Genomic DNA, 19,948 nt, shown 5'->3' with positions numbered 1-19,948 from the left:
GAGAATCCTTCCGAATGGGCAGGGAATCCACGTTCAACAACATACAACTATATCTAAATTCACCCTTCAGACATTAACATGGTTTTAACATCGTACACATTTAAATATTGACTAATGTACACAATCGCAAATGATTAATCAACAAATAACAAAAATAGTTGTAATGGCAAAGGCCATAGGACAAATGATCCGATCCTATCCCCTTATCAAACCACTTCGCTCCGGGCGTATCTGATCGTATGCCGTCTCAGCCACAGCTGATACATCACCATATGAAACGCATCGTACGGCAACGGCGACGCGTTCCATATAAAATGCTGACTCGCCGTCACACCTGATTCCCGCATTCGCTCGTACTGATCCCCACCGATCCGACTCAGCACCTCCTTCACTCTCTCAACCCCTCCACCTGTCCCCACAAACACCGCGATGTCCGACCACCTCACCACGTCCATCAACGGCAGGTCCTGAATTGGACGGTCCGTGATCACCACCGGCACACACCCAAAAGTCAACGCCTCCCCAATCAAGACCACATCGTCACCGTACACGAACAAACAGAACTTGCTCCTCCTTAGGCCCTCCACATAATCAGACGGCTCTGATCCAACCAGAAACTCAGGATCACCGTTCAATTCGTTGACCAAAATGGACTCATTTTCCCCACTCCGCTTGTAATAAAACCCTACAAACCTCGCCGTTTCGTTGACCGGCGCGTGGGGGAGTGAGAGTAAGGAAGGGCTCATCGGAGGCAAAGTTATATCCTTGTGAGGGATGAAGTTGCCGGAGGTGGTCGGAAAACACGAGATTTGGACGGAGTTTTTCTTCAGCTCGACGAGGTTCCGATCCGATTCGAAGGCGACGCCGGCGCGTGAGACGAAGAAATGGTCGGCGCCGAGAGTGCGGTTCCAGTACGGGAGGTTGATCCTGAGGTCCCTGAGGTGGCGGGAGAGGGAGCGTTTGGATTGATCGGAGGGGAAGGGGACGAAGAAAAGGTGAGCTTGATTGGGGTTTTGGGTGAGGAAGGAGCTGTTGAGGAGAGAAGAGTGGAAGAGAGACTCGGATGGTGTGGTGAAGGTGAAGGGCTTGGGAGGGGTGTAAATGTAAATTCTGAAAGAGTTGAGCATTTTTTGGTAATCTGGGAAGAGGGTTGTGGGAGAGAGGTACGGTGAAGTGAGGGAAAGAGAAGGTGTAGAGAGAGAGAAGAAGAGGATGAGGAGGATAGAGAGAGAAGTGATGATCGCCATTGGAGGAAGGAATGAGTGTTGCAGGTTTTGGTTGAAGATGATGATGGTGGTGGTGGTTTTGGGAGGGTTGGTTGGGGTTTTCTTGCAAAGGTCAAACTAGCTCTGGTTTTTCTATATTTTCGGTAGGCGACGTGCTGTAACGTGTTTTGGTCATATGAACATTATGACCAAATATAAACTATTTTTCTTACGCTTTTATTTCGATTTAGAATATTTTTGAATAAGATGTTTTAACCAACGATGAACATTTTTTCTATTTTTAAATTTTAATGTATTTGAAAAAACTTTTAAGTTTTTGACGTGTTTGTAACGAAAGAGAAATCAAGTGAAAATGTTTCCATGTTTCAATATGTATTCAACCAACTAATAATAATTAAGGACTGTTTGATATTGTTATTTAGTGATTTTTTAAAATTAGTGTGTTTGATAACATTTAGCAGTTTTAAATTTTAAAATATTTTACTAATGATAATTTTACCTTTCTCAAATTAAACATATTGATTGGGTTTCTATTTGCCATTTGCAATTCCATCCATTATAAATAGTCATGCAATGCAACCCCTCACACTATTGTTATAATGCAAAACTACTACGTAATATATATAAAAAAAATATATATATATATATATAAAATGATTTGTGCATGAATTCTAATCTCGTTTGCGTAAATATTTCATTTTTATATCATTTTTTATTTTGATTTGAGAATTTTTATGATCAGTTTTGATATTAATTTTCATTATTAAATTGATACGGAGTATATTTCTTTGGTAAAATTCACTATTTTATATGTGTGTTTATATTTTTAATACAATATCTTTTATAATAATATTGTGTGTAAAAAATATTCAAGACATTCTAATCTCCTTTTCATAAATATTTCATTTTCACAAGTTATTCATTTTTATTTTTGATTTTGAAATTTTTATGATCAATTTTGACATTAATATTCAATATTAAATTGACATATTTTTTTGATAAAATTCACTATTTCATATGTGTTTATATTTTAATATAGTATTGCTTAAAATTTAGTATTTAAAATTTTCAATTTTATTAAACAGTACTTAAATAGTATTTGCCATACTACAACTGTGCACAACCATAATCCACACCACCTAATCACTGAATAGGTTCAAAGTTTTTTTTGATGACCTGAATAGGTTCAAAGTTGCTCATATGAAAAACAACAGTGTATGTTTTTACCCTATTTGACCAAGCCTTGGGTTGAAGGCTTCGTTTGGATACAATACACAAAAGAGAAAAGAAAAAAAAGAAACGGAAAATAATTATAATTTATATTCATATTTAGATAGATAGGAGACAAAAGAAAGGAATGAATAAAACAAAAGAGAGAAAAGAAAAAAAATGATACAATTCACGAGAGAGAAAAGAAAGGAAAGAAACGAAAAATAGTTTTAATTTATATTTATGTTTAGATAGACAGGGGACAAAAAAAAAGGAATGAATAAAACAAAAGAGAGAAAAGAAAGAAAATAATAATAATCAAGTTACTTTCTTACTCTTTTATATCTAATCTAAATCAAATGGATTAAATTTACATTTAAGTCCTTATTCCATTTTTATTCCATTTAAATCCTAATACCCTTCTGTGTCCATGATTTACTCCATGTGTTCAGTAATCCGTTTTGATGAGAAGACTATCGGAACAAACCCTAGAATCTGATTAGACAAAATAGCTAAGTGTAAGCTTTTCTAGGATCTGGTTCAGAATAAAAATAGCAGTCTACCGGTTGTGAGTCATCGTTCTCCAAACATGACACTTATTATGGGACGGAGGGAATAACATTTATTATTTTAATTTCTTCCAAAAGTGTGAAATGCCTTTTATATTTTTTATTTAATTTAAAAAATTGCCAAATGGAAAGATTCTATTACCTTTTTTTTTTTTTTTAACCTTTTAACCCAGTCCTATATAAAACCTTGGGTAAAGTACAGCCACACCCCCTAAGGTTTGGTAAAAGGACACTCAGAAGAAACTTACTTGTTTTTTTGACAAAAACACCTCCTGAAGTTCAAAAATGAACAAAGACACCCCCTTTGCATGAAAATTGACCAAATTATCATTTGACCCGTTTAGGAGACTTTTTTAACTTTACAATTTAATGAATTGGACCAATCTACCCTCATGAATAATTTATACATAAAAAAAAGTAAAAAAAAAAAAATTATATTGTTCACTTTGTTTTTTTTTCTTTTTTTTTTTTTTTTTTTTTTTTTTTTTTTTACTTTATAAATGTCCCAACTTCTTAAAAATATAGACGTCTAAAATGATTTTTTGATTCAATACATATATTTCAAATAAATTATATTTTGTTAGTACTTCTTTTCATTTTCTTTTTTATTTTTAAATTAAGATGCTTAATTCTTTCATCTAAAAAAATTAAACCAATTTCTTTTCCTTAAAATTAAAAAATATGGTATCAGTATAACTTTATGCATCTTAAATTATATATCAAATATTATGCATTTCCCAATTTGAAAAAAAATAGGTACCAGTGTAGCTTTATGCATCTTAACTTTAAACATGCCTTTGTTTTGTTTTTTGTTTTTTTTTTCTTTGTTTTTTTATTATTTTTTTCCCTTTTATGTTGAAAAATGCATAATATTTGATATATAATTTAAGATGCATAAAGTTATATTGGTACCATATTTTTTATTTTTAAGGAAAAGAGATTGGTTTAATATTATTAGATGATAGAATTAAGCATCATAATTTAAAAATAAAAAAGAAAAAGAAAAGAAGTAATAACATAATATAATTTATTTGAAATATATGTATTGGATCAAAAAATCATTTTAGACAGTCTACATTTGTAAGAGTTAGGACATTTATAAAGTTAATAATAATAAATAAATAAATAAATAATTAAAGTGAACAATATAAAGTTTTTTTTTTTTTGTTACTTTTTTTTTTTTATGCGTAAATTGTTCATGAGGGTAAATTGGTTCAATTTATTAAATTGTAAAGTTAAAAAAGTCTCCTAAACTGTCAAAGGGTAATTTGGTCAATTTGTCATGTAAAGGGGTGTCTTTATCCATTTTTGAACCTTCAGGGGTGTCTTTGTCCAAAAAATAGTAAGTTTTATTTGAATATCCTTTTATTAAATCTCAAGGGGTGTGACTGTACTTTGCCCTAAAACGTTTTAAGCCATTCCTTTATAAAACCTTGAGGAGTAGCTCAGGCTCTTATTGGGCAGGGCCGACCACAATTTTTAGCACAAACCAGAACCGAGTTTTTGAGTAGAATGTCATGGGCCCAAGTTGTTCTGTGTCTGAACTGGACCGATTATTTCAAAGCTTGGGCCGAGATTGTTCGTTCACCACCTCAAAACAATTACTACTATTATATATTAGGGGTAGGATTTGGGCGGGCCAAGAGTGAGACCATGCCAACTTCAAAGTTCTAACATCTTGGCCCGCACTAAGTCCATATCTAGAGAAACTCATTATATCTCAACCCATACGGATTTTTCAGCTATCTCAGGTTGTCCCAAATTTTAATAACTTATAAATAAATAAATTTATAAAAAATAAAATATTAAAGCATATAACGACATAAACTTAACATAAAATAAAACCTCTCATGTCACATATCACAATGAAAAGAACAACCACAGTATGTAATATGATGTTATAGCAATAATTTATAATTTCTATTAAAAATTATATCAATCATTCCAAGTTTCAGGACAACTAACACATCGTACAAGGTTGTCAAAAGTTTCACACTACCAATAAATAATAATTTTAATAAAATAAATTATCAATTAAAAATTAACAGTTACTAATTAAAATACAAAGATAGTTACCATTATTAAAACAAAAGTTATTAAAATACTCTTAAATTATTATAATAATTTTCACATCATATTATTAAAATACTCTTAAATTATTATAATAATTTTCACATGCAAATAGAGTAATGGGTTTGATATTTCTTTACTATGGGATTATATAGATTTTACATTGAATTGATTTTTCTGGAAAGTTACATGAGTAATTGAATTTGTTTCTTCAGTTCTCTCCTTTTAATTTTATTCTTAATTGGTTTTCTTATATTCTATTTATACCTGGCAGAGGTATATTAAGCACACAAGGAATTCGAGCTTTCTTCTCTAGGAATGGGTATGCCAATAACCAAACACAATTTGATTTTATTTATTGGCATCATCTTTGTCTTGCAAATTTATTAAATTTATTTATTGGCATCATCTTTGTCTTCGATGGAAAGGAAAAGCCTATCTCTATGCTTAAGTTTTCTATTCTTTCCACTCTTTTTTGTTGAGTTTCAGGGAGGGATTTTGGATCTGTAGAAGAGTTGGTTGTTTTTTTTGATCTCTTTGAAGGCTTGAGGCGTGTTGGCCTTGTTTTTTGTACTTGGAACCTGCTTCCCTTTTGAGCGATTCTTCAATAAATTTACTTATCAAAAAAAAAAAATTAACATGAACATAGTTTTTATTTCTTGCTGCAGCATGATTAATCCTTACGATTGTTTTGTATGATTTTCATTTCTTAACAATATCTAAACTAAATTTGAATATTTGTAGATTTCTGGAGATTGCTTTAGCTAATTACTTCAGTCCATTTTTCTGTCAAAATACTCTCTGAGAAGAGGATAGTACATCAGCTCTTCAGTGATCCTAGAAGCGTAGTTGTAGAATTGTCAATAAGAAAACCATTTAAGAATAAAATTAGAAGGAGAGAACTGAATCACCTCCAGTAAAGACATTGTGAAATTGGTGTTGTGCTCTCACTTAAAGATGGAGCATCTTCTTGACATTTGATTTTGTTACCTTTTATTATATTTCTTATTTTTTCTTTCTTTCTTCTTGATGGGAACAGTTTTCTCTCTTTATTCACACCCTAACAAAAGAAATTGGATCCCCCTTACCATAAAAAATAAATAATAAATAAATAAATAAACATTTTCTTAATTCCTCTGTTAATTAGCAGTCAATCAAGATTTGGGGTTGTGTCAATATTGACCTTTGGAAGTAAATTTTATTTATCTATTAGTGTAAAATACTGTAAATGTCATGTCTGCCATAGTCGAGTTGAGGGTTGATGAAGGTTAATATAACTATTTTAAGTTTAATTTTAATATTTTCTTTAGTTAATCAAATTGGGATGGCTATCCAAGAAGTGATTTACATTGAATTGGTTTTTTTTCTGGAAAGTTACATGAGTCATGATTTGCCCACTTATTCTTAAATTCTCTTTTAATTATATGATATGATTTTGATTTAGCTTTCCCTTTGGACTCTTTTCATTGTTTAAGTTAATCAATTTGCGTTTGTGAATTAAATACTTTAGGTAAATGTCATATTCTTGTGTTATATTTCAATAGATCCAATATGAAATATTATTTTAAATTATGATACAGAAGGAGTAGACATAATTGTAGTTTATAAATTATAAATTATAGTTTCTAGTTTGGAATTGTTTATAAATTATGGTTTTTGCTTTCTTATTGTTTATTTATCTTAGGTACTTTTGAATAGCATAGAAGATGAGAATATAACTTATATTGACTAAAGCGGCTTTTTTTATTGATTTTTCACATTTAATAATAATTCTCTTATTTATTCATTTTCCCTTTTAAGTAGTTAGAATTTCATTCCCTTTTGAGGCTTTTTATTTGATCCAAGTTCAATCTTGTGATGGTATTATTATTGTTTATGGAAACAACATTGTGGGAAGATTGCTTGTCATGAGATTGTATGTGACACATTGTTATGCTTTGATTGAATAAACTTTATTACATCCTAAGAATAGTCATCTTGTGCTCCCTAAAGATATTTTGTTCAATTCAATCAGGAAAATGTGGCCTTCTTTTTATTAAAAATAATATCACCACGTGCACGTGTCTTTTGCAAGTAGTCTAAAAAGTTCTCATAATAAAAATTTACAAAAAACTTAATAGTTGATATTCTTTAATATTTTGTTTCCTTAACTAAAATTCAATTATTATAGATTTTTACTTTATAAAAAATAAACTTGTAATTCAATTATTATAGGTTTTTACTTTATACAAAATAAACTTGTCAAAGAAACAAAGTTAGGTGAATAGGATGAATCCATGATTGATGATACTTTAAATAATCTAAATTTAACTTTATTTTATTTAGTTTATATAAAAGTTATAAATCATTCTTATATTTTGGGTTCTTTGGATTCCTCAGTTACTAAAATATTTGCCCAAATCCTGCCCAAAATAAATTAGGGTTTAAAGATTTAAACTCAGTCTCATCTTATGGATCTCAATGACCTTGCCCATTTCTGTATAAATATCGGGAATCGGGTTGCTCGGGTTAGGCCCACCCAAGTCCCACCCCTATTATATACATGAAGACGTGTTGGTTTTATTAGAGCTATAAAATTAATTGAAGCTAGTCTAGAGAGAAGGAAAACCTAACCCTAATCACTGGTGAGAAACCTTTGATATTCATTTAAAATGTAAAAGTTCGTGGTGTGATATATGGAAATTTCGATCAGTGTGAATATATATATATATATATATATATATATATATATATATATTATTTTTTAAAAAAATTGATGTATTTTCGATTTATATTTTTTAAATTTATTTTTGCCTTTTTTGATTATTATTCCTTTTCTTTAATGGAAACTTCAATTGTATGTTGAACTGGTATATTGCGGTCACCTTGTTCTACTGGACTTTCTATTGTTTACGGAATCTTGTTTTGATGATTGATCATCTAAGTTTCTCAATCGTCGTTTTTCTTGTTTGAATTTTTATTTATTTTTTCATTCTCAAAAAGAAACTGTCTAATTTGGTCTTGTATTTTTTTTTTTTTCTAGTTGGGACTCATACAAACCGCTTCCACTGAAGTTCAAACCCCTGACCTCCTTTTGGGAAGTAGAAGTCTTGTACCGCTAGCCCACACGCATGTTGGTTAGTTTTGTATTTTTCCTCTTTTTCTTTGTGCGTGCAGTGAATTTTCAATGTGAACCATCTTGCTGAATGTTTCACAGGATGAAATCTGTCTCTCAAATCTTGAAATTACAAGAATTTGAGTTTATAGTTTGGATTGATATTGTCTTCCAATTTCAATTCCAAATTTAAGGCACATTATTAATGCTTTTAAGTTGATTTGAGTGAACATTGGTTGAATTATTCTAGACGCCCATTTCTCTCAAGTTCTCTGTTGGTATCACCACTTGCTTCTGACAACCTGTAGTAAGAAAGAAAGAAAGAAAAAGAAAATTAAATAGTTTCACTTAAAATGATGCTATCTACATACAATTGTAGGACATATATGCCTATTCTAATTGTTTCATATGAAAATGACAACTGTATCTGACCATATATACCAACATACTTAAGCTAAGAGGTCCAGCAATGGAAGTGGTCAGAGGGTTGAATCACAGAAGATGCTCCCCTGAGGAGTTGGAAGATTTGACCAATAACTTTAGTGAAGTAAACCTGATTGAAGAGATCCAGTTTGGCAAAGTGTATCGAGGAAAGACTCAGCAAGGTCAGAATGTGACTGTGAAGATTTGGGAAGATGTAGAACGCTTTCCTGTAGGCCAGGATGAACACCTTTCCCAATTGACGGTAGTAATACTTCCTTAGGTTTAAACTTTGTATAATGTCAGTTTTGAATTTTGAAGGTTACATTATTTGTCCTTGTTGATCTTCAATGATGTGTTTCCATCTTCCCAGAATGAAAGAGCCAAGTGTCAGCCATCGTCCAAACCTGGTCAAACTGATTGGATATTGCTGCGAAGATAGTCTATTGGGTGTTGTTTATGACCTTGAACCTGTGGATACAGTACGCAACCTCATTGTTAAAGGTATTACATATTTTCCCCATTTGATTAATCCGTTACAACTTGACTTCTCTAATCATAGATTCATACATCAATTTGTTGAGCATGTATGCCATATTTTCAATATATATTGCGGAGAGAGAAGGCAAGAGAAAGCATACAAAGTGACAATCTGTAATATATAATTGCAAGACCAACTGATTTGCCATATTAGTGATCTGTGACAAAAATTTAGTACTTTGGCTTGCAGTCCAGAACAGAAATTGAATCTTAAACCTGCTTCGAAACTGATTATTTTAGTAATTTATTAGTTTAGTTTTTCCTTTTCTCCCGTGTTGCATAATATCTCTTTTTTCTGTAATTATTTTCTTATTTGAGTAAGAAAAGTATTTAAATATTTTTCAAAGTGGCAATTGGTCTTGTACGTCTGCTTGAGTTTTTGCACAGCCATAAACCGCAATACCTAGTTCGCAATATTAGTCCTGCACATATAATGCTTGATCAGGTCGGATCTGGTGTCCATATACTTATTGCACTTGGCTTTTCAGTAACTTCTTTCTGAAACTCAGGATTACAATCCAGTACTATTTGACTTTGGTTTGCTAGTTGGTGGGGTTTTGGGTGATGATCAACGAATCCCAAGTATGTACGTGCATGGATGTCCAGGCTATACTGATCCCATCGTTGCATGTGTCGGTATGTCAAGTTGATGTTGTATTTAAAATTTATTTCAAGACTATAGTTCATTGCCTGCGTCACCATTGCACCTCTTAACTTTGGAATTTTTTCAACCAGTACATGTCATATAATACTCTATGAATTGTGGGGAAATGAGGAAAGCCAAGTGAAGATGTCAACCTAACAGATCAGTAAACAATTATGAATACTCATAAACGCGTCCTTGATCTCTATTTTTTTGGGAATCCATGGTGTTTAAAGCGGGAGGAAACTTGTGCATAAAAACAAACATAGTCCTAATATCAAACTATTGTTAGTTGTGATTTAACCATGTAAAAGAAACCTAAAAAATTAAAATAATTAGAGGGTCTTAAAGGGATCATTACTGAGTGTGGTCCCCATTAATCAAGGGTGCTGGGGAAGGTGAAACGGATACCAGCTTAACCTTTGGCATCATGTGCACAAAGTTGCTGCTCTGACGATTCAAACTTGTTATCCAATGTGCTGACTTTGAGAATTTTTTCAACTATGCCAAGCATTTTCCCCTAAAAAGGTCGAAATGACCAGCTTGAGCTAGTCTATTCTTAAGGTGTACCTCAGTACAATTGTAAATGGGGTTGGGCTAGGAGACCATAGTGTTATGAGAATAGGTATGGAATTTTAAATCTTTCTCTACCAACTAGACTGGAGTTTCTGTTGGCTCTAAGATTTCAAAATGAAGCAAATGATCCGAGTCTGACAAAAAAAAAATGGCTTATAGTAATCAGTAAGCCTAAAGGTCTATTTTCCCCCTTGGGCAATATTTGGCTTTTGGGTGTGTGGGTGTGATCAGCTTTTGAGGTAGTCATTCTCAGGTGGTTTTCCATATGAAGGATACCTCTTAAAGAAAAAATAAGGACCCACTATAGTAGCATGCTATAAATACTGAATGGTATTGATTGTCAAAATCATGTGTTTCTGCTTATGAATCAAATGACATAGTATCAAAACCTCCCTTGTTTCACACGTGTCACAATAGTGAAGATAGAAGTAAGAGGTGGAAAAAAAGGGAAAATTATTGAAAGCAATCGACAGAGAGAGTGCCCCCTTGGTTGAGAGAGAGTGAGAGAGAGAGAAAGAGAGAGAGAGAGTGTGTGAGAGAGAGAGGTAAAGATGGTGTTATGTGGTTTTTGCTCTAAAAGACAATCTTCTTCATTCTGGGTGCAACCTACTTGTTGCCACCGATCGTTGATCTCTAGTCTTGGCTGATTTACCAATCGCACCCCAGAGAAATCGATGAGAGATGCCTAAACTTGTCTCATCTTAATTGAGAAGATGAGAGAAGTTGCCACCTATCGTTGATCTCTGATCTTGGCTGATTTAGCAATTGCACCCCAGAGAAGTCAGCGACGGATGTCAGAACTAAATTTTTTTACATATACGCTCTTTATATATTGGCAATTTCTATATTATGAGGTAGGGTTTATAATTAGTAATATGCAAGCCAACCATATTTTAACTAGCAAAGAAAAATAAGAAAATAATTATAGTAGTTAAAAAAAAAATTGTTTTGCTTCAATCAGGCTCTACCTCTTGAGCTACATTGTCTTAGATATGTGTATGAGCTTATCGGCTTATCCCTAGATATATGTGGTACTTTTATATATATATATTCCTTTTTTTAAGAGATATTTTGCACAAGGTGCGTGTGTGTGGTTACAGTGTTTATTAAGAATAATTGAACTATGCAACACATACTTCTCAATATCAAAATAAGGAATATTGAATCCCAAGGGGTTGGCCTAGTGGAAAAGGCTTGGGCCCTGGAACCTCATTAAGCTTTAGTTCTCAAACTCGATTCTCCTTAGGTGCGAACAATTCCTTGGGGCCACAACCGCGGACATAGTCCGAGTCTTACCCGATCCATGTGGGAGTTCGCCTTGCACGGGCCCTGTGGATTAGTCGGGGAAATCTAGAGTCCAACATCACATGATTCGCACTTCATGCTTAGCTGATTCATTTATTCCAATCTAGAGTCCGACATCACATGATTGGTTACTCGACTCCAATTTGGTCTTTTGTAAGAGTAACTATTTGAGGAATACTTGAAGTAATTAATTTATATATTAAGGAAAAAAGGAGTAATTAATTTTCTTCGAGCTGATGATTTTGCTACCTTGCTTTGTAATATAGGTAGTTTTTTTAATCTTTTGATCTCTTTATCTGATTTTGAGGTGTGGTCCCTCCAGTCTCTTGGGCCTTTTCTTGTGAAATCTCTTACTTATGTTTGTCAACATAAAGGTTTGGTGACACCCCTATCAAGTGTTTAAAACTGAAAACTCAGTGGTTTTCTTTGAAGTGTTCTGATAATGGACTGTGTGAGTTGTCTTTTAATAAAATGTTTGCCAATTAGAAAGGGATTTAAATTTTAACTTTTAAGTCATAATAGAGACAAGTTTTTTGGCAGGTAGTTTTGAAGTGGATTTGGATTTGCATGTTGATCCTTGAAGAAAAAAAAAAGAAGGAAGAAGTAATTAATTTTCTTCAAGCTGATGTTTGTGCTTCTTTGTTTCGTAATATAGGTAGTTTTATTTTAATCTTTTGATTACTTTTGCTAATTTTGAGGTGTGGTCCCTCCAGTCTCTTGGGCCTACTTAAGTTTGTCGACATAAAGGGCTTTTTGGCAAACACCTTTATTTAGTGCTTAAAACTGAAAACTTTCAGTGGTTGTCTATGAACTGTTTTGATAATGAACTGTGAGTTGTCTTCTAGAAACATGTTTGCTTCTTTAAATTCAACAGGTGTATGGGGGACGGGACAAGACATCTTCTCATTTGGCGCTGTGCTTTTGGAGCTCATATCCAAAACAGTACGTGAGGGAGAGGCAGAGGAAGAAAGATGAACGTCCATTTCCTATATACCGTTGGGCCACGGTCGAATACAATCGGAGGAAGCCGAAGAAATCGTTCTTTGGCTTTGGCCACTCGAAGAAGGCCTCTCTCGTGCACAAAAGCCTTGAAGAAGATTTGGGCTTCAGTCAGTATGATGGATATAAAATTACTGAGCTGGCGATGAGCTGTGTGCGAAGGTTTAGGTTAGAAGTCTCTCCAACAATGGTGGAAGTTGTTCAAAGTTTGGAGAGTTTACGTGCCCCGAAGTGAATGGGTTATCATTAATGATGGTGTTCTCTACAGGTAGAAAATTCAGTTACCCTGTAACTGAAATATACTGTTCTCCGAGCTAATTTCATGATACTGGAAAACTCATCACTGTAACAAGCTTTATGTTACATTTACCTACTTGCATCTAATTTTTCTTTCCCCATATGACAAGTGTCTCGACTGATATTTGTATATTGTTTCCCTACCCTATCCTGGCTAAATGATTCATGTGGTGTAAGGGTTGCAATTCGTGTTCACGGATCGTGTTCGTGTCAACATGATTACGACACCAACACGATTAGAGTTGACGCGAACACGACACAATTATTATATATATTACACGACACATGTAACTCATTTAATAAATGGGTCAAAACCTGACATGATTGATATGAAATGACACGAAAAAACACGTTAATTGAAGCTTTGTTCTCAATTCATTCTTTGCGCATTGGATCAAGAATGAATGGCGGGCCTTGTATCTTCACATTTAACGTTTAACTAAATAGATCATTTTTTATACGAATACGACAAGTTTATATCACAGTAGAGTCAAGCACGAAAACGACATGTTTAGTTAACGGGTCAATTCGTATCGACACGATTACGACACTAACACGATTAGTCTAAACCCTTTTATCTCGTGACGAACACATGTCGTATCAAATACAACTATTTAATATATTTTAATTTGCTGAATTTATTAAAACACAAGGTTATCGAGATGGACAACTACATTCATCTATTCAATTATTTTCCAATAAACGATTTTATGGAATCTCAAAAATAGGAGAACACTCTTAGATATCAAAGCAAATGTAGACATAGCCAAGCAATGCAAGAGTAGCTCTCAATGAGACGAGATGCGAAAGCCAACCATATATGTAAGTAGATTACAATTGACAACCATCTGAATGAGTAAAAGCAAATGTTTAGAAACATTAACATGAAATAACTGTAGCATAAAACCCTATGTTCATAAAAACTGTGCAATGCAAAAACAATTGACAAGGTTATACCGGCTTATATAATCACTCGCACGTTAAAATGCCAGTATAACCCCAAGAATATTAGCAATAAAATGCAATAAGAAAGAGCAGAATTGGACCATACATCTACAACTTGATTCAACATTAAAATCATACATCTATTCCAGTTATCCATTAACGGCCACAAACATTACAGATAAAAGAGTGGAGCATAAGAAACTCCCTCGAGCTCATCCAAATGGCCCACACAATAAGTGTTCTCTAAATTATTAACTATAGATAACTTAAGACCTTTGGTGCATATTAAATGATAATAGCAGTAGTTCAAAATCCAAATCTAATAATATAAAGCCACCCAAAAATTATTTTACTGAAAACTTATGCCTGGACGAACTTCTTCACGTTCTTCAGCCACATCACGTACTCTCTGCTGTCTTTGTTGATCATGTACTCATGCAAGAAATTGGTTGTGCTGGGCTTAATTCCCCGAATCTCCAGATACTTGTGGAAAGCCTTTTGCAGATTCTCATCCAAATCCCTTAGAAAAGGAACAAGACAAAAAGGGGGGAAAGAGAGAGAGATCACGAATTAGTGAAACAAAATGTGTGAGAATTATCGAAATAAGTATCAAGGAAATAATCACGACTGATACTCACGAGAAGTCAGGCCCCTCATAGGCAATTTGATCGTCAGAATTTTCTGGATCCTTAACTGACATGCTATCTATTGAAATCTCATCTGGGTAAGCAGTACAGTTAAACTCCAAACACGGTCCACCCGCCTTCGCAACAGTTACAACAAGTGGGATGCTAGACTGATTGGCCTTCTCGTCATCATCGTCATCATTACCGTCATCATTCTCACCTGTAACAAGATCAGGCATGTGAACTTCGACTTTGATAAGTTCACCCTGATACTCTCTGGAAAGTGATATAGTTTGCTGGCCAGGGTTATCCTCAATCTTGAAAGGGAAGCCTTCTGGAGTCTCTTCAACCTACAAATGAGTAACAACTATCAACTTGCTAAAGCAATGAAATCATGTTTTTTAACATTCAATGCAATCTTTTTATATAAGATCTAAAGTAGTAACTAAGTGAAGCAAATCTTTGGGCAAATTTGACTAATAACTGTATCTATTTCAATGAAGCCATGGCGGCAAATGTCTTTCAACATCCAAACAGCATCAATCCCAAACACAGAACACCTCAACAAATGGTTACAAAATAATAATGGTGCAGGATGCTTTTCATCAAAAAGAATTTTTGACAAGTATCAGATGTTTTTATCAAATTTAGAATACCATAATGCAGTCCACAACTAAATCCGAGAAAACCAATGACAGTTTATAGCTTTATATTCAGCACAGGCATCCAAGTTACCAAAACATTACCAAATATTATCCCTCACCAAAAAATGGATTTTAATTCATATATTAGTAGAAAACTATGCATCTCAAATTCAAAGTCCAAAAAGTTACAATTTTTCAGAGCCAGCAAATCAATATTTCTACTACTATTCATGTTCTTACTAAATGCCATAATGCCATTATGCATAGCTAGTCCAGTGCAGGTGGGTGCTGTGTGTGCGTCATGTTCTTATTGTATTGCTGCTACATAAAAGTAAACACCCTCTACAATACCAATAAACAATTCCCAGAAGGGAATTTTACAAAAACCAGCTAAATCAAGAGAGTCGAAGAACACTAGTGTCCCACGCACACGCACACAGCTGCTACACCCTGTGGTCTCTCTTCAGAGAATAACCAGCAGAAACCATCCAACTATATTACATAGAAGCTCTTACAGTACACCGAAAATTTTCACTCCTGTAACAGATTTAAATTCAATACCATTTTAAGTTAAATTAATAATTCATTATTCTGAGCTTTCAAGATCTTTCAATTTTAAAATCATCAAATACTGCAAATGTGTAAGGCATATATACGTGTCCTGAAATCCCAACTTTACTTCTTTATGTTCCTCAACAAAACTATGCTTCTAGAAAAGTGCTCATCCCCATAACTAATTTAGTTTCAGCTGAACAAAAACACATAGCTCAATTAAAATCCAAATCAAACCCATGCTTGCAAATAATTCTCAGGTAATGATACAATTAAGATTAAGAGAAATCGGTCACATAATACTAAATCAACTGTTCCTAGCTATATTGAGTAATTTTGCGCACACATACACACACACACCAAAAAAAAAAAAAAACTGTTCTATGAACTACAAAGCCTTAAAAAAATTCCAGTTTATAACTTTGAGATTTATATTCATCAGAACACCCAAGAAAAATCATACAACAAGAGTCTCTAAAATCAGACACTTACTCGCACACTATTTAAAAATAAAAATAAAAGACATGTTTTTGCCCTTCAAAATCATTTTGGTGTGCGATAAATAACTAGAAAATAGAACTAGTTCTTGAATTAAAAACAAAAACAAAACAAAACAAGGGATAAAGAACTCCTAAAAGTATTTTGATTATTTCCATTTCCACCGATTCTAAGGTAAACAGAGAATAAAAGAAAATCAGCAAGAACTTACAGAATTAGACTCTTCGGACTCCTCGGCACATTTGATCTCCGATTCAATAACTCGTACAAGAGAATCGTCGGACCGCTTAGTGACGTTAGAGTAGTGAAGGACGGAAGGAAATGAATTTGGACGGAGTTTCTGAGAGATATCGCAGTGCTTGACGGCGGAGAAGAGAGCAGCACAGTGGTGGTGCCTTTGACTTCCGGCCAACCGAATGGCGAGAGGAACAACGGAGGAGGCTGACTTGCGAATGATGGAAGAGAGAGCAGCCATTTGGAGGATAGAGAGATTTGGGGTTTTTCAAGACGAGAGGCTTTAGTTTAGGGGTTTTAGGGTTTATGTTGTTTATATAGTGATACTTGGGGTTTGGGTATCATCTGGTGCTTTCCGTCCTAGATTGGCGTTTGTGCGACCTTCAAGAGTCCAAACTCAAGACTAATAAGATAAATGTTCTTTAACAAAATAATGAACAGTTGGAGAAAAATTATGCATATTTAATAAATATAATTATACAAAATAAAATAAATTCTTTTTGTAGTAAGTAAAATAAAATAAATTCAAACGTGTATGTTAATGGATCCAATTAGTCACTTAAGCACTTTAAGTTTAAGCTCTCTCAAAATAAATAAATAAATAACCAATTGATATTTACATAAAAGCCAATTTGTTAGTTGGTCCTTTAAAAATAATGGTGAAAAAAGAAAAACTTTTTATATACAGAATTTGAAAATATTTCTCAGGTGTTTTAAAAAAATTCCTACATTTTTCAAATTGAGCAAATATAGACCTTTTCTCAATTTGAAGATTATGTTAAAAATAAATAAATAAAATTGAAGGCTAAAATACTTAAAATGTTCGAGAAGATAAAATAATATCCATTTTAATTTGGGAGGCGATATTGCACTCCACTTTTATACATTTGGTCCACTTTTCTTTTTTCTATAATGTGAATGACAAAAAAGTTCAGAAGCTAATTAATGTATCATCTCTTATTTTATTATACCACAACTATCCTTTGTACTATCAACTTCCTATTTTTACCTTCTTTACTTATTCCAAAATTATAGTTTAACGTATCAATAAACCAATTGACGTATTAAATGCACTGACTAATTTTAGATAAAATTACCATTTCATCATCATCTTTTTTCACCATTTTTCTTTCTTTATCAGTTATTCCTCTCTACAGTATTATTTTGGCTGAAAGTTCTTTCTTTCTATAAAATACTTTTGTTGAAGAACTCTATTGCAGTGATTTTTTTTTTAAAGCTTTTATCAATTAATTAATATTATATCTTGTTAATCATTCAAAAAAATAATATTTATAGCACAAGAAAAAAAAAAGGGGGGGGAGAAAATATTTGGAAGGTGAATTCGTAAGTTTTGACATAATACCCATATCTCTCTTTTTTTCTTTTTCTTTTTTCTTTTTTTCATAAAATCCATGTTCTTAAAAAAAATTGTCAAAATAGTTAGGGTTTTCCTCATCAACAAGAAAAACTTCAATGTTTAAATGTATTCCAAATTAATTCTTAAAAATTATATGAAATTAAACTCAAAACACACAATACGGAAAAAAAAATAAAATAAAATAAAATAAAATAAAATTACGATCACCATTAGCATCGATGGTGTTGAATGTCTAGTGAAGTTTTGATGATTCTTACATGCTTCTTGTGTTAATCTTTCATTGTTACAAGATTAACATAAAACTCTAACAGAAAGAGAACATATATTAATACAAAATAGATAAATAATTGAGAGAGGTTGTAAGTGACATAAAATGTTAAATTAGGGAGGGTGTGCGAGACAAAGATATATTTCAATAACTGCAAGGGTAATTGTGGTATTTGAAAAAAACTAATTACTTATTTATAAATTAGGGATAGAAGTGTTATTTTTTTTTTTCAAGAACGTAGTGCAATTGTAGAATAGTGAAGTCCCAATGTTGTCTCCCTTTTTTTTTTTTTTTTTTTTTTTTGCCTATCTCTAACCCTTCAGTTGCCCTTCATTCTCTCCCTTTTGTCTGCTCCCCACTCCCTCCCATAGGAGTGGGGAGTGCTGATCCTTGCCGCCCGCCCCTTCGTTCTCTTCCTTTTGTCTGCTCCCCACTCCCTCCCATGAGAGTGGGGAGGTGCTAATCCTTGCCGCCCGCCCCTTGGTTCTCTCCCTTGTGTCTGCTCCCCACTATTTAATAAACTCGGGCGTGTTGTAAAAAGTTTGCTCAGTGTGTGGTTTCATGTCGTTTTGCTATTTTTTGCTAAATCTTATCCTATTTAGCTGGTTTTCTAGTTCGACGGGGTGGATCTATTATTTTGTCTCCGGCTAAATCTCTGATCTATGTCAGGTTTTATTGTTCCCACCTTCTTGTGCAGGGTTGGTTGGTTTTTTCCCAATCGTCGGCACCTTGTGGATGCAGCCTTGGAGTTGTTGGGAGGGAGTGGGGAGGTGCTAATCCTTGCCGCCCACCCTTTCGTTCTCTCCTTTCTGTTTGCTCCCCACTACTTAATAAATTCGGGTGTGTTGTAAAAAGTTTGCTCAGTGGGTGGTTTCGCGCCGTTTTACTGTTTTTCTGCTAGATCTTATCCTATTTAGCTGGTTTTCTGGCTCGACAGGGTGGATCTATTATTTTGTCTCCAGCTAGATCTCTGATCTATGTCGGGTTTTGTTATTCCCACCTTCTTGTGCAGGGTTGGGTGGTTTTTCCCCAGTCGTCGGCACCTTGTGGATGCAGCCTTGGGGTTGTTGCCTTGATGATGGCATGACTTTTAGGTCACTTCCGCTTGCTGCTCTTCTCCCCTGGGTGGTTTTCGTGTGTTGGCTTGTTTCTTAACAAATCTAGAGTCTGTTCTTCAGTTTTTTTTCTTTTGCTGCTTCATGATTTGTTTGTCTCTGTATGGCCATTTTTGACAGTGTTAAATATATATATATATATATTGTCTCCCTTTCAATTTTTAGTGGCATTTTAAATTGACAGTCCATAAATGTTAGGGGGCAATTTGCACATAATTTCAAATGTTATGGATTTATATGCACATACTAAATTGTATGAATGTTTTCAAAAAAAAAAATCTTGCGTTTTCTCGACAATTTTTTATATAACAGGGATTTTTTTTTTTTTTTTTTTTTTTTTTTTTTTTTTTTTTGCACTTTACCCAAATAAAACACACTAGTTTAGACATTTCTCTACCCTCAAAAAAAAACCAATCCTTTTGTTGGTGAAACAAAAATATCATTTTATGTCCAGTCCAATTCCATTGGTCGTTGTGTAATTCAGTTTCTTAATTGCATTTTTAAAAAGAAAATCATCTTTAATGGTACGTGTAGAAAAATATGGCCCATCCAAACATGTGTTTTCATCGTGAAATATAGTTTCAAAGATTCCTTAAACAACTATACACAGAGATATGTGGAAAAAAAAACAATTGGTGAAATCTTTAATGATATTGTATAAGGTATGTACCGTATGTTCACCAAAACATTACCATGTAAATTAGCATTCAACGTTGCTTCTAAGACCCAAAAACTTAAAA

At 33.4% G+C, this 19,948-nt stretch overlaps 2 protein-coding genes across 2 annotated transcripts; both read right to left on the bottom strand.

Annotated features, from left to right (window-relative positions):
- Positions 1-50: 50 nt before the first annotated feature.
- Positions 51-1,424, bottom strand: LOC132312091 (probable glycosyltransferase At5g03795). The gene has a single exon (XM_059810336.1). It carries the CDS (start codon positions 1,245-1,247, stop codon positions 207-209), a length of 1,041 nt encoding a protein of 346 aa, XP_059666319.1. The 5' UTR covers positions 1,248-1,424; the 3' UTR covers positions 51-206.
- A 12,564-nt stretch (positions 1,425-13,988) lies between these two features.
- LOC132312089 (uncharacterized protein At2g39795, mitochondrial-like) lies at positions 13,989-16,744 on the bottom strand. Its single transcript, XM_059810335.1, has 3 exons — positions 16,425-16,744; positions 14,532-14,869; positions 13,989-14,413 (listed from the first exon to the last, which is right to left on the bottom strand). The coding sequence occupies exons 1-3, from the start codon at positions 16,686-16,688 to the stop codon at positions 14,254-14,256; spliced, it is 762 nt and encodes a 253-aa protein (XP_059666318.1). The 5' UTR covers positions 16,689-16,744; the 3' UTR covers positions 13,989-14,253.
- Positions 16,745-19,948: the final 3,204 nt, after the last annotated feature.

Source organism: Cornus florida, unplaced genomic scaffold (assembly GCF_030987335.1).
Source record: "Cornus florida cultivar Cherokee Brave unplaced genomic scaffold, ASM3098733v1 CherokeeBrave_3.0.0_Hap2_Chr06, whole genome shotgun sequence".
Classification (NCBI taxonomy): Eukaryota; Viridiplantae; Streptophyta; class Magnoliopsida; order Cornales; family Cornaceae; genus Cornus; species Cornus florida.
The sequence above is the reverse complement of the archived record's forward strand: the minus strand, read 5'-3'. Positions and strand labels throughout refer to the sequence as shown.